The following is a 12,673-nucleotide window of genomic DNA, read 5'->3' as shown; positions in this document are numbered from 1 at the left end:
TTGGGGGAGGGGGGGAGGGGTGACAAACTAATGTACACTATGTAAATGATAACCCTGCCGCTCATATTATCACACATTTACTGTACTTACACCATGAAAGAGATGACTATTAGTTGTTTTATTTAATAACCTATTGATTTTATACATACATTATTATAGTAAATTTATAAGTATTCAGCAATATAGTATCAAACAATAATTTAACCTTTCAAATTCCACATATGTTCATATTTGTAGGAGTGGCAGCCTAGTGGTTAGGGCACTGTTCTTGGTATCCTGAGGTCCTGTGTTGAAGGCCCACAGCCTGCACTCTGGGTCCCTGAGTAAGACCCTTAACCTGTTGCTTCCCAGGCATTGCACAGTGGCATCCCACTGCTCCCCAAGGGGATGGGTTAAGGTGCAGAAGTGAATTTCTCCATTGTGAGATTAAAGTTAAATTTTTATTATTGTTATTAGATCCTTAGTCCCAGCTGCAATAATTAGGGTTCTGAAAAAGCAGAAACATTTTTTATTTATTCATTCATTATTTATTCATTCATTTATTTGTACACTTTGATCATGGTGATTGCGGGCGGCTTGTCCAAATAAAGTATGTTTTGTACAATTGTTAAAATGTTTTTTATGTGAAGGACCCCTATTGGACTGGAGTCACAACACTGATGCTATTTACAAGACGGGTCAGTAAAGTAGAATGCTAAGGAGATTGAGGTTTTGTCGGGTTGCAGGTCACACAACTAAAAACCTTATCTTTTACTCTCAGGTAAAATCAACCATCTTATGTGTTTTGTATTTTGTAGCAGTAGTTCATTGTAGTTAAAAGAAAAAGGGTTGGCCAAGCTTTATAGCAGAGGTCACAGATTAGCGGACCGTAGTCCGGATCCAGACCCACCTGCTGGCTGATCCGGACCCAACCTGGTTTAAAACATTTATAAATGATCACATCAGTTGTCCAACAACAGTGTCTAACTTCACTTGCGCCGCTTTCCAGGCTACACGTGATACAAATGAGCCAATGAGCTGCTGTCAGTCTGGGTTGCTGCTGCTGCTACTTTTAGACACAGCAGGCAAACCTGTGGCAAGCCAGGCGATGGGAAAGAAGGAGAAGACGATGAGAAAAAGAGAGCAAAGAAAGTAGGGACTGCTGAAAGAACTGCGGTGAACTAGTGAAAGAAAAGTGAAATGGTGTGCTTGAAGTTGACCCTGCACATTTTTAATTCTTTTGGCTACTGCTGTGAAGCAGGATTCTCCACCATTACCATAATTAAAAATAAATATCCATCCAGGCACAAAATGAGCACTTTGATATGTGCTTAAGAATGGCAGCATAAAGCCAACTGCTCTCATTAAGCCAGAAAAAAGAAAGAAAAAAGAAACAGTCAGTTCAGGTGTTTTATAAAATATGTGAATCAGGAAATTGTCTATATACCAAACTGAACGATTGTTGTTCTCTACTTCAAAAAACACTTCAGATTTTAAAATGGAAAATTGTTTGTAGTTTTTTTTATTTAAAATTCAATATATAACATGGAGGCATAAAAACCTCATTTTATTTCAGTGTTAAATTCTGTTTAAAGTAACAGACTATAATTAAAAATGTCGCAGGACCTTTACTGGTTCATGATTTTCTTTTTTCTGAACCCGCTGATTTTTGATTGTTACCTCTGCTTTATATCATTTCATCCAATGTGTAAGTCTGGTGTGTTCTGTCTACTTCTCCTTTTTTTTACCATTATCATGCAAAAATGTTCCTGCTAGGGGACAACAAAGGTTTTTCATTTCAACGCTTATCACCCTTAACTCCAAGCAATCGTATTACAGAAAAATATTGCACTAAGGAAGAATTAGTAATGCAGCCTACTCGCTCTTAAGAAGCCTGGACATCTCCTACATGTAAGAACAGGCTCAACATTAACCACCTGCTGTTGGTTTTGCTCCTAGGGGACTGCCGCATACCGTTTTCAGCCGTGTATGGAACAGTGGGCTTTAGAGAGGCCAATGCACGGGTCTACCTACCCACTGTGCCTATTACTGCCAAGATCCTAGAGGTGGAACGGTTCACCACTGCACAGGACCGCTTCAACTTATCACAACACCGGAGTGTCAACAAGGTATTCTGGTACACTTTTAATCATCTTAAATGATGAGTTTTTTTTTTTTTTTTGTTTCTTAACTGATTGTGAGATGTGTGTGTTTACAGTCTCTGCCAGCCGTGTTTAAGATCGAGATGAAACATGGAGAATTTACCTGGCTGGTTAAGAGGAAGGAGAAGCATTTCCTGGAGCTGCACAGAGAGATGAGGACATACAAAACTCTGATGAGGATACCACTTCCATCACGCAGGTTAGTGCAGGCACTAACAAAGAAATTATACAGTAGATACATTAGTGCTCAAAGGTGCACTGTTTGATATGCAAAAACAAACTTATAATATTTTGAAGATATTTGCCTATAACCTGTTTTGGGTCTGATATGGTTCCCTCTTCATGACTACAGTATATGAGAAGGAATTGTAGCCTCTACTATAATTTATCCCAATGCTTTACATTTCTCCAAACAAAACTTGAAAATCTGCCAAACAGATGATTTTAATATCTAGACTTAATTGATTTGGTGATGTATCACAACAATTTATAAAATATGTTGTATATATGGCTAGACATTCTTTAGTACACCTATGTCTTTTTGCTTCTGTCAGGCTGCTGAAGAGCTAAACTAACTGTAGAGTCTGCTGCCAGCATGGTCTTTCTAAAACAAATGATTAAACTTGCAGCAAAAGCATTAAAAACTATACACATTGCATGGGGTGAATCAAGATGTAGTGGATCAATGACATAATTAGTTCTGTACCCAAGTTTTTTTCTATGACTGGCGGAGTAAATTACCCATACGGTTAATTCGAAGGGTGAGAACCTAACATAAATCTAGCAAAAGTTCTAACCAAAGGGATCAATACAGGATCGGTCGGGAATGCCGAAACTCAAACATGCTGTGATGGGGACCCTGAGCTTATACTTGATTTGGAACAAGGGCACCTTTAAAGAATGTGTTTATACAGATTCAAAGTTCAGCTACCGGTACTCATATCTTTCACAATCTGCTCCAAATCAATGCTAAATATATGCAGCGCTGATGCACAAAAAATATGTAGATAATGTGTAATTTTGTTCACTTGGATCAACACGACTTCTACTGTATAGGAAAACTTAAAATATTAAACTGAAAACACATAAACAGACATTTTGAATGAGTTAAATTGTTAGGCATAAAGACTAAAATAACACTCACTTTAAAACATTCAAACATGAAAGGGCTATTGAAAAAATATCACTGCTTAACTCTTTTGATGTTTTCAGTGTGCAAATTTCCTTTTAATTGCTTTTCAGTCCTTTTGTGCAGAGCTTTTGGGCAAAAGGTTTTTATTTTTTATGAATCACTTCCTGTTACAAAAATAGAAATACGGAAAACAACATCTCGTCTTTTTTTATCTATTATGCTGATTCAGAGCTGTAACTCAGTCTATCTATATTTTCTATGACCATGATTCACAAAGCAAGCATTTCACAAGGACTGAAGAGCTACAAAAAGTTTTTAATTGCATAATCGGCTTCATTTGTGTGAAAACGATTTGACTTGGAGATTTTATTAATACTCCCTCTATGCAAGTGAGCATGTGTTTTTTAGTTTGAGAATTTGTTTTTTGCCCCCCAGCCACACTGTGAGGAGGAAGACTATGAGGAAGAGCGAGGTGAGGGAGATGCCCTCCTTACCCAGGGGAGGAGGAGACGAGCTGGTCCGAGATGAGCAAGTGTCCAGCAGGAGAGTAAGTTGCACTGTTCTGATTGTGCTTCCTCTTTGTGATCTCTAAGTTTGGTGAATCGCTTTAATAACATAGTTACTGCAAGATGCTCGCTTGGTACTCGTTTGTTGCCATGGCACTAAACGCATTGCCAACTGGTGTTCTCTTTAAGCCCTCTCTGACAATACCTCTACGCATGTTGGTGGTTATATTCATAGATTTTATCATTAAAATTATAACTGTGTTGCAATATAACTTATGTGTTTCTATAGAGACAGTTGGAGGACTATTTAAACACACTTCTAAAGATGGCCATGTATCGGAAATATCACCATACTGTGAGTAACTACATCAATTCACAGATATTTGAATGTTTTTTTAGTTGATGATGGTTCTACTGCTGTACCATTTATTCTCTATTCTTTCTAACAAATTATATATTATAAAAAAAAAAAAATTAAAATTAAAAAAATTCTTTCCATATTGTTTCTATATCTTGTCCATGTAATTTTTTCCTCAGTTATTGTCATTTTACAAAAATCCCTTCATAAAGCCAGACTGTTTTCTTTTGTTGTATTTTTAGATGGAGTTCATTGATGTAAGCCAGCTGTCTTTCATTCATGACTTGGGGCCCAAAGGACTGTACGTTTCTTATTTTGAATGTTTCAGTTATGGCTTTTATACCCAGGGCAGAGGTTAACTCGGAAAAGGGATTTTATTTTTTCCATTCTCTATGATTAACAGGGAAGGAATGATCTACAAGCGCTCTGGTGGACATCGTATTCCAGGAATGAACTGCTGTGGTCAGGGTCAGGCCTGCTATCGCTGGTCAAAACGGTGAGTTACTGTTCCCTCTTTACATCCATGCTTGTTTTATTTTTATGCTTTATTTTTCCACCTATTTTTTTCCACTTCATACAAAAACCCTAATGCCTCAGGGTTAATATTCATGTTTTTAATTTGTTTTGTTTTTTGTTTGCTTTTTAAATAGAATAATAATTATAATTACATTCAAGTAATGCATGAAATATGCATGTGCTGTTTTTGTTATCCTTGTTTAGAATCTTAAATCTTATTTCTTCATTAAGAACCTCTATTATGATCAGACCCATAATCTTCATCTGCCGTGTTTTGTTGCACCTTTGGAAATTCAATGTTTTTTCCACAGTCAGTAAGGTGACTGAATTATGAACTTGCCTCGGTAGCGACAGAGAGCCTAAATGTGGAACCCTGCACACGACTATTATCTCTCCCAATGTTTACTACTTATTCTCACTACATCTGCAACCAAACCCACAATCAAAACATTAGTTATTCTGATTTGATTCACAAATATAATATTAACTGAGGCAAAAAAACAAAGCAAATACTTTCTTATTATGAAAACAATTAATAATAGATAAGAAAATCTATAAAACAGACATTCCAAAATATCACAAAAATAGAACTGATGAGAGATTTGGATTAGCTAAATGTTAGTGCATATACAAATAGATTAATATAAGTGACACCTGTCTAAAAAAAAATAAGCTGTGCACAAAGCATATAGTATATTGCTGACTCAAAATAAACCTCCAACCTTTTATAGAGAAAAAATGTTTTTTGTTTTTTTTTTTTGTGCTAAATTTCCGAACTTGAAGTAGTGTTTGCAGTGGGTTGCATAGTGCTCAGGATTTTGGTTTTGGTTTCATCAATTGACTTTTAGCCTGAATTTAAGGAGGAATACATTTTACGACTACGGATGAATGGATGTAGGAAAGGAAGTAATAACGTTTCATATATGACACAGCCAGAGTGTTAATTAGAATCTAAAAGAGAACTTGTGGACGGCGCTAAAGATAAGAGTGACAATAAAAGCCTTCCAACCTCAAAGACTTGAATAAAGAAATAGAGAAAACCACAAGATACGAATATTCCCTCACTGATTATTAGAAGGGTTACATCGCTCTAATAACAAAAGGGAAATTATCCACTTATTTTTTGACAAAGGTATAATTGATTTTTATGAGGCTATTTGTTTATTAATATGTAAATTAAAACACATTCGAATAAAAAACTTATTTCAGATCCTTTTATCTTTAAAGAAATGTTTGTCTCCTTTCCTAACATAAGAAAACTTCTTGGTTGTTATAGAATTCTTTGAAATATAAATAAGCATCACCTCTTTTTCATATTTCCCTTTATCCAATCCAAACTACCATCAAACCATTTTTCAAATGTTATTTTCAAAAGACAACATATCCACTCAAAAATCCCACACGTTCACAGTACTTAGCCAAACCACCTACAGCATTTGACATACTGATGGTTTTTCTTCCCACACCCTTCCCTCTAAACAAAAAGTGAAAAAAATGCTTCTCTCAGCTGAGGTTTCTACTAGCAAATGTAGACACAGGAGATACGGTGGTGCTAATGATGCTGACAAACATAACCTTGTGTGTTTTGCAGCTGGCTGGTGGTCAAGGACTCATTCTTGCTTTACATGAAGCCAGACTCGGGGGCCATCTCCTTCGTCGTGCTGGTGGACAAAGAGTTTAGCATCAAGATGGACTCCAAAGACACGGAGACCCAACATGGAGTCCGCATTGACAGCCTTTCCAGGTTGTGCTTCTCATGTTTGTTTCTTATCGATGGTCATTTAATATTTAAGCTTTACTGCATAAATAATAAATAGTGCATTATGCCCAGAGATGGGAAGTAACGAAGTACAAATACTTCATTACTGTACTTAAGTAGATTTTTCTGATATTTTTACTTTACTTTACTACTTATTTTTATGGCGACTTTTTACTTTTACTCCTTACATTTTTACACAAATATCTGTACTTTCTACTCCTTACATTTTAAAAAATTGGCTCGTTACTTTAGTTTTGAATCCTTTCAATGGAGTTACCGTTATTATTTTTCACGTCATCAATACCAAATTCAATCTAATTGGATGGGAATCTATGTGTCATTTGATGCACCACTACAAGATGAATCGACAGATTCGGCGGTATTCATTCGCGGCAAATCATTGCAGCTTGGTGGCGGTGGCGTTAGCATAGTAGCATGGACGACGAGATGATTGAAAATGAACACAACGGAGATCTAATCCTATTGGCAGACATCCATTTAAAATGTAGGCAACGGCATGAAAAAAGTGGTTTCTACTTTTACTTTTATACTTTAAGTAAATTTACAAGCCTGTACTTTGTTACTTTTACTTGAGTAAAGAAGTTTAATCAGTACTTCCACTTTTACCAGAGTATTTTTTAACACAAGTATCTGTACTTTTACTCAAGTACGGCAAGTGAGTACTTTTGCCATCTCTGATTATGCCTGAGGCCAAACATAACAAAACTTACAATTGTTTCTTCTAACTGGGTAAATGTTAAAGTTTTCTTAAATAAAACTATGCTAAAACAAAAAATATATATATATATTTCTAATAACGCTTTTCACCAAGAGCCGTTTTTTTATGTAACTTTTTGGTCAGATTAGACTTTTGACATTGAACTGATACCCTGGTATGTAACCATATATGTCAAACATCTTTAAATGATTTCACTTCATCTCATGTTCATATTCATGTGTATTCTGCTGGCAGGACGCTCGTGTTTAAGTGCACCAGCTACAGACATGCACGGTGGTGGGGGCAGAGCATTGAGAGCTTTGTGAGGAGTCATGGGAAGGCTTTCCTCCGAGAACATCGCTTTGGATCTTTTGCACAAGAACAGGAAAACGTCCCTGCCAAATGGTAACCGCATTGGGAATAAAGAAAAAAAAGTGTTGCTGATGTGGATGCACAACTAGATACACGAGAAATGATCTACAAAGGTTTTAGTCAGTTTAAAGCTGATCCCATTGAGATCTGTCCAGTGCATTTCTCTGTTGCCTCTTCTTACATACAGCACCTGCCATAATTACTGAAAAATATGTGTGAAAAGCCTTAATATGCATGTGAAGTTAAATGCTGTAGCATAAGCTGCAATAAAAAATCTATCAAAAAATCTCATGATTAGTTTGAACACAATTATTCAGGAGGGGAAAAAAATAACTAAACAAAGTGAATACATGTTTTATTTTCACCAGCGCTTAGCTTTTGATACTCATGCTAATACATGGTATAACTCCATACAGACCACACATGGTGCTTTTGCAGAATAAAGGTCCCATAGCATCATATTTCTAACAATGTACATGAGCTGCTTTTCTACATATTCTATCTTTATTTTAGACTGAACCCATTTTGTAGCTAAACGCTGAATCTGGCTCTCATCTGGCCAAAACACAGGATCCCAGTTTAAGTCCCTTAACAGTCAATCAAACTCCAAATATTTGCCTCTTTGATTATGCAACAGGAATTTTGGTTTTAGAAAAGCTGCCCATTTGACTTTTCATTTTATTTGATATTTTGTTAAATGTGTAACACCAAGCATGCTCTAAAAAACAACACATTCTTTCCAGGCAGAGGCCTTTCCTACAAACAGCTATCACAATTTGTCATGATTTATTGATGGAAAAATGTAAGAGTTTCTTAAAGTAAAACGAGAAATGGGCCTCTGTGTCCCTTCTAATATACTAGATCCATAGGAAGTCATCTGTAATTAAGTGTCAACCTGTATCCCTACAGTTTTACAAGGCTTGCTTTCATGTCTGCATATAATAACATTGATGTTGGTGTGCTATTGCAAAAATGAATGTGTCAAAATGAACAAAGGTTCCTTTTTTCTGCCTTCTGCTACTGTTTCTCTGGTAACTATGGAGACGCCTGCCAGGCTGAGTGGTCAAACCTCTGTTTTGGAAGCCTTGCCATTTTTCCTCCTGTATTTGCATTTTCAACCTCAGTTGGCAGAGTATATGACACTGAATCATGTACAGCATACAATGCAGCCTCCATGTCATCTTCAGCCTCATGCAAAGCTAGCACATAAAGAACAGTTCACTCATGGAGCAGCCTTATGCTCTGCAGTGTGTTAATTAGTAATGACGGTAAGAAAAGGGAACAGAAAAGCCTCTTGACACGTTTTATATTGGGCTGAAGACTTATTTTAAAGAAAATGACAGTTTCCAGCCAAGCTGTGATCACAGTGTGAGCTCTCAGGAAACAGAAGTACTCCTTCGTCTGCTGCATGTATCTGAAAGTAAACCATATTATTGAATTGTTGATATTTCTGAGTGCCAGCGCATGCACCAAAACGGCAGAGTGAATGGAACAGCTGATATGAGGAGCTGCAGAAGTATAACTTTAAATGCTTTGTCTGTGCAGGTATGTGAATGGAAAGACGTACATGGAGGATGTGGCCGATGCTTTGGAAGAGGCTAAGGAAGAGATCTTTATCACAGACTGGTGGTAAGTTTCTCTGCTTGGTATTTAAACAGTAAATGCTTTAGAGCATCTGATCATGGTTTCTGCTGCAATGTTAAAGAATAATATTTTTTTTTTCCAAAAATGATAGAAGTTACATGAGACTTAAAAAATATATAAATAAAATCCTGTAAGTATTCTATTTTGCATAAAACCGTGATCCAACACAAGCAGATTTTGCCTTGCTATTGCTCTAATTTCATTTGACCGTTTAAGTTTTAAAATCTACCTTTTAGCAATACTTCAATTCAATGATCTCAGCTACATGTGTCATGATAACAAGTACCTTTACCATCAAAATAACTTTAAATGATTGCCTATGTTGTTAAAGAGACGGTAACAAAAATATTTGAAAAGTAAATGTATAAGGCTGAATTAGAATACTACTACTTAGATTATAGTTTGTTACCTATACAATAAAATACCCATGTTCTATTTTGCTGCGTTGTTTTATCATAATATCTACTTGATCTGGATGAATTACACCCTCAAGAAACATGTTTCCATATGCACATGTGAGGGAAGGGAAACATAATAGAAATAAGATTTCTTCTTTTTTAAAACATTTTAGTTATCATTGCAAATACTGTATATCAATCCATCTGCACAGAGCTACCCCATTTACACCTGTCAGCCTTAAGTGGCTTTCAAAGGTGACAACTCCTGATGTATACAACAGTTTTATTGCCATGTTTCCTCTCTACTTGTCACTCTGCTATCAGAGAATGAGAGGACAGCGTGGCACTTATACTGGCCAGTGAAGCACATGTTCCTGCACATTATTTTATGCCTTTGCCACAAACCCTGGAGTCTGCCAGAGAGCCGCAACATGGTTCTGACTCTAATTACAGCCTTAGAACAAGAATAGAAATACACAGACTGCCTCCGTATCTGTTTACTCATCTGCTGGACCCCTTTATCGCTCTGTCATTTCATAATTTACTCTCCTAAGCTTACATTTTTCTATATCTTCTGCACCCTGTTAGACAAAACCCTAGTAGTAATCTAAATACCTTAATGTTTCATAGGAACAATTACTTAATTAAGATTTCCCTTGTTTTATTTTTGTTATTTGGGAAGAGTAAAACGATCTGTCATAACTGTCACATTTCAAGCATTCCTGATACTTTAATTTCAAACATGGCTGCTTCTGGTCCCCACAGAGCCAAAAGCAGTGTAGCTGCATTTTGCTTTGCTGAAATCCCAGCGTTCCAAAGCAGTAATCACTGGGCTTAGGCTCTTTACCAATGAGGTGTGAGCCAGTGTAACATGAGCTGCAGACATAAGCTCAGGATGCCAATGAGTGTGGCTCATAAGACTACATCATTATGTCATGTCTGTCATTCTGTAGACTGGGCATTATAGAGAACCAGATTAGTGCAAGTTTAAAAATTCTCTTCTGTGAAGATTTTATTGAATTTGTGATATTTATCAGCCATTTATTTCTTCCTTGTGTCTTCTGATTCTTTTTTTTTTCTTCTTCTTTTGTCAGGCTGAGTCCAGAGATTTTCCTTAAGAGACCTGTTGTAGAGGGCAACAGATGGAGACTGGACTGTATCCTAAAACGCAAAGCAGTAAGCAAGCCTTTTATTAACAGAAATATACAAACTGAGGTCCTATACTGAGTTTTGTGGGAACTTTGTGTGCAAAAACCCTGAATTTCCTAAATGAAAATTGTTAGAAAATGATTAGTAGTACATACTGTATTTATGAAGTGGAAGTACAATCAAGCATATTTGTTAACAATCTAAAAATGTAATTAAGTCCTCATTAATCAATACTGTATAGGCAGGCTAAATGAAAGCAAGTTTACATGAGAAACAAAAAGGAGAGTACGCTGCACTTGCATATAGGCAGCACAAATGCGGAAGACCCGCCCTCTCCACAAAAAAAATGCACATCCACAACCCTGTACCCGCTCCTAAGAGGGAACGCCTATTAAACGTGTGCGAGAGCATTCACTGGCCCATTTTTCCTCGTGCACACTGTGTTTAAAAGTTGCTGTTTGGATTGCTCATACAAGCTTCCTTTCCAAAATGGATTAGCAATTTTTCCACTGAGACAGACTCACCACCGGTAGGTGAAAAAGACGATAACGGAGGATGGCCTTACATAAACATAAGATCTAGCTGAGACATTGGTCCTTTGATCCTGGAGATGTTCTGTAGGTGTTAGGGGGCCGAAGTAGGGCTGGACGATATAGAAAAAAAGCTTATCGATAAAAAAAAAATGCATATTGATCGATATCGATAATTATTGAAAAGATTTGAAACCATATTTTATGTGCAGTTCTGCCTGGATTTTTTTATGATATTGCTAAATGACTTAATAAAGAACACAAACACAGACTTCCAATTAAATATTTATTCAACCAACTTTTTTAACCATAACAGAATTGTTTTTAAGAAAAATAACTTAAGAGACCTGAGTTATGTTATTAAATGCTGACAAAGAATAAACTAAAGTGACTAGAAAAGTGACCAAAAATAAATGTAACAAATAAATAAATAGAATACCCTATTTTGGTGGGAATAGTACACTACCAGCTTGTGGTAACTAAACGATTGTAGGACTAGGCTACCATGTAAACTCCACTCAATAAGAACAAAAACCCAAATCAACTCACCCTTTAGCCTAGCATTTCTATGGGGTATTTTTTCTCCCCCCTTTTCTTCTAGAGGTGCTGCTGGCACCTCGTTATGGTTCAGCTTAGGTTCCTGCTTTAACCTGAGTTATTACTTTCAAGTTTCTGGCCCCTCAGCATTTTTCTCTCAGTTGTTAGAACTATGTGGGAAACTGCCCAGAACTGAATATATATATATAATTTTTTTTTTCTTTTCCCGAAATTCCCGAAGATTCCTCGGAGGAGAGCTGCGTCGGGGCCCACACAGCTCGTACTCCTGCGGGTGTGAGCGGTTGAGATGATAAAAAAAAAAAGTTGGTTGTGTTATCAGACTTCGTTTTCACTGGTTCCCGACACATTTCACAGATGACTGTGGTTTGTTTTTTATCCGACTTGCCATGACCGAAATACTGCCAAACTGGTGAACTAAAAAAACCCTTCTTTGGAGCAATTTCCTCCACCTCTCCTTGCTGCGACATCTTCATGTGCTCTGTGTTGTGGTTGGAGAGGGCGGCGCTTTGTGAACGCGTGCCTGGGTCCGCTATTGCGATTGGTTGGGAGGAAGTAGTGACTAGCATAAACCTACATGATAGGCTACAATGAGAAGGAAGGAAAACTGCGTTTCTTTATCGAACTTTTATCGACCCTCTTTTTTTTTCTATTGCGCCACACGTCTATCGATCGATATATATCGTTATTGAATTATCGCCCAGCCCTAGGCCGAAGTTTATGTTCCTCTAAAGGTTCAGGTCTGAGTCCATCACTACACTTAGGTCTGTCAGGGCTGGTTGGCGATTTCCACCTGTAATAACTGAAGCTGTGTGCTACATTTTAGCTCAGCCTTTGGTCCGAAAAATATTATTTTAGTGTTGTATTGATTCAGATGAGAACAAAAATATGTCTA

At 36.9% G+C, this 12,673-nt stretch overlaps 1 protein-coding gene across 2 annotated transcripts in view; it reads left to right on the top strand.

The window, feature by feature from the left end:
* pld1a (phospholipase D1a) overlaps positions 1 to 12,673 on the top strand; it is a 57,971-nt gene that overhangs the window by 25,635 nt on the left and 19,663 nt on the right. For both annotated transcript variants that reach the window (XM_038292343.1, XM_038292342.1), the window contains exons 3-12: positions 1,939 to 2,108; positions 2,198 to 2,340; positions 3,709 to 3,820; positions 4,069 to 4,134; positions 4,380 to 4,438; positions 4,541 to 4,633; positions 6,245 to 6,397; positions 7,386 to 7,535; positions 9,048 to 9,131; positions 10,639 to 10,720. In XM_038292343.1, the coding sequence (XP_038148271.1) occupies positions 1,939 to 2,108; positions 2,198 to 2,340; positions 3,709 to 3,820; positions 4,069 to 4,134; positions 4,380 to 4,438; positions 4,541 to 4,633; positions 6,245 to 6,397; positions 7,386 to 7,535; positions 9,048 to 9,131; positions 10,639 to 10,720 (1,112 nt within the window). The remainder of the gene's footprint in view (positions 1 to 1,938; positions 2,109 to 2,197; positions 2,341 to 3,708; positions 3,821 to 4,068; positions 4,135 to 4,379; positions 4,439 to 4,540; positions 4,634 to 6,244; positions 6,398 to 7,385; positions 7,536 to 9,047; positions 9,132 to 10,638; positions 10,721 to 12,673) is intronic.

Source organism: Cyprinodon tularosa, unplaced genomic scaffold (assembly GCF_016077235.1).
Source record: "Cyprinodon tularosa strain WSP-4 unplaced genomic scaffold, ASM1607723v1 ctg310, whole genome shotgun sequence".
NCBI classification, from domain to species: domain Eukaryota; kingdom Metazoa; phylum Chordata; class Actinopteri; order Cyprinodontiformes; family Cyprinodontidae; genus Cyprinodon; species Cyprinodon tularosa.
The sequence above is the reverse complement of the archived record's forward strand: the minus strand, read 5'-3'. Positions and strand labels throughout refer to the sequence as shown.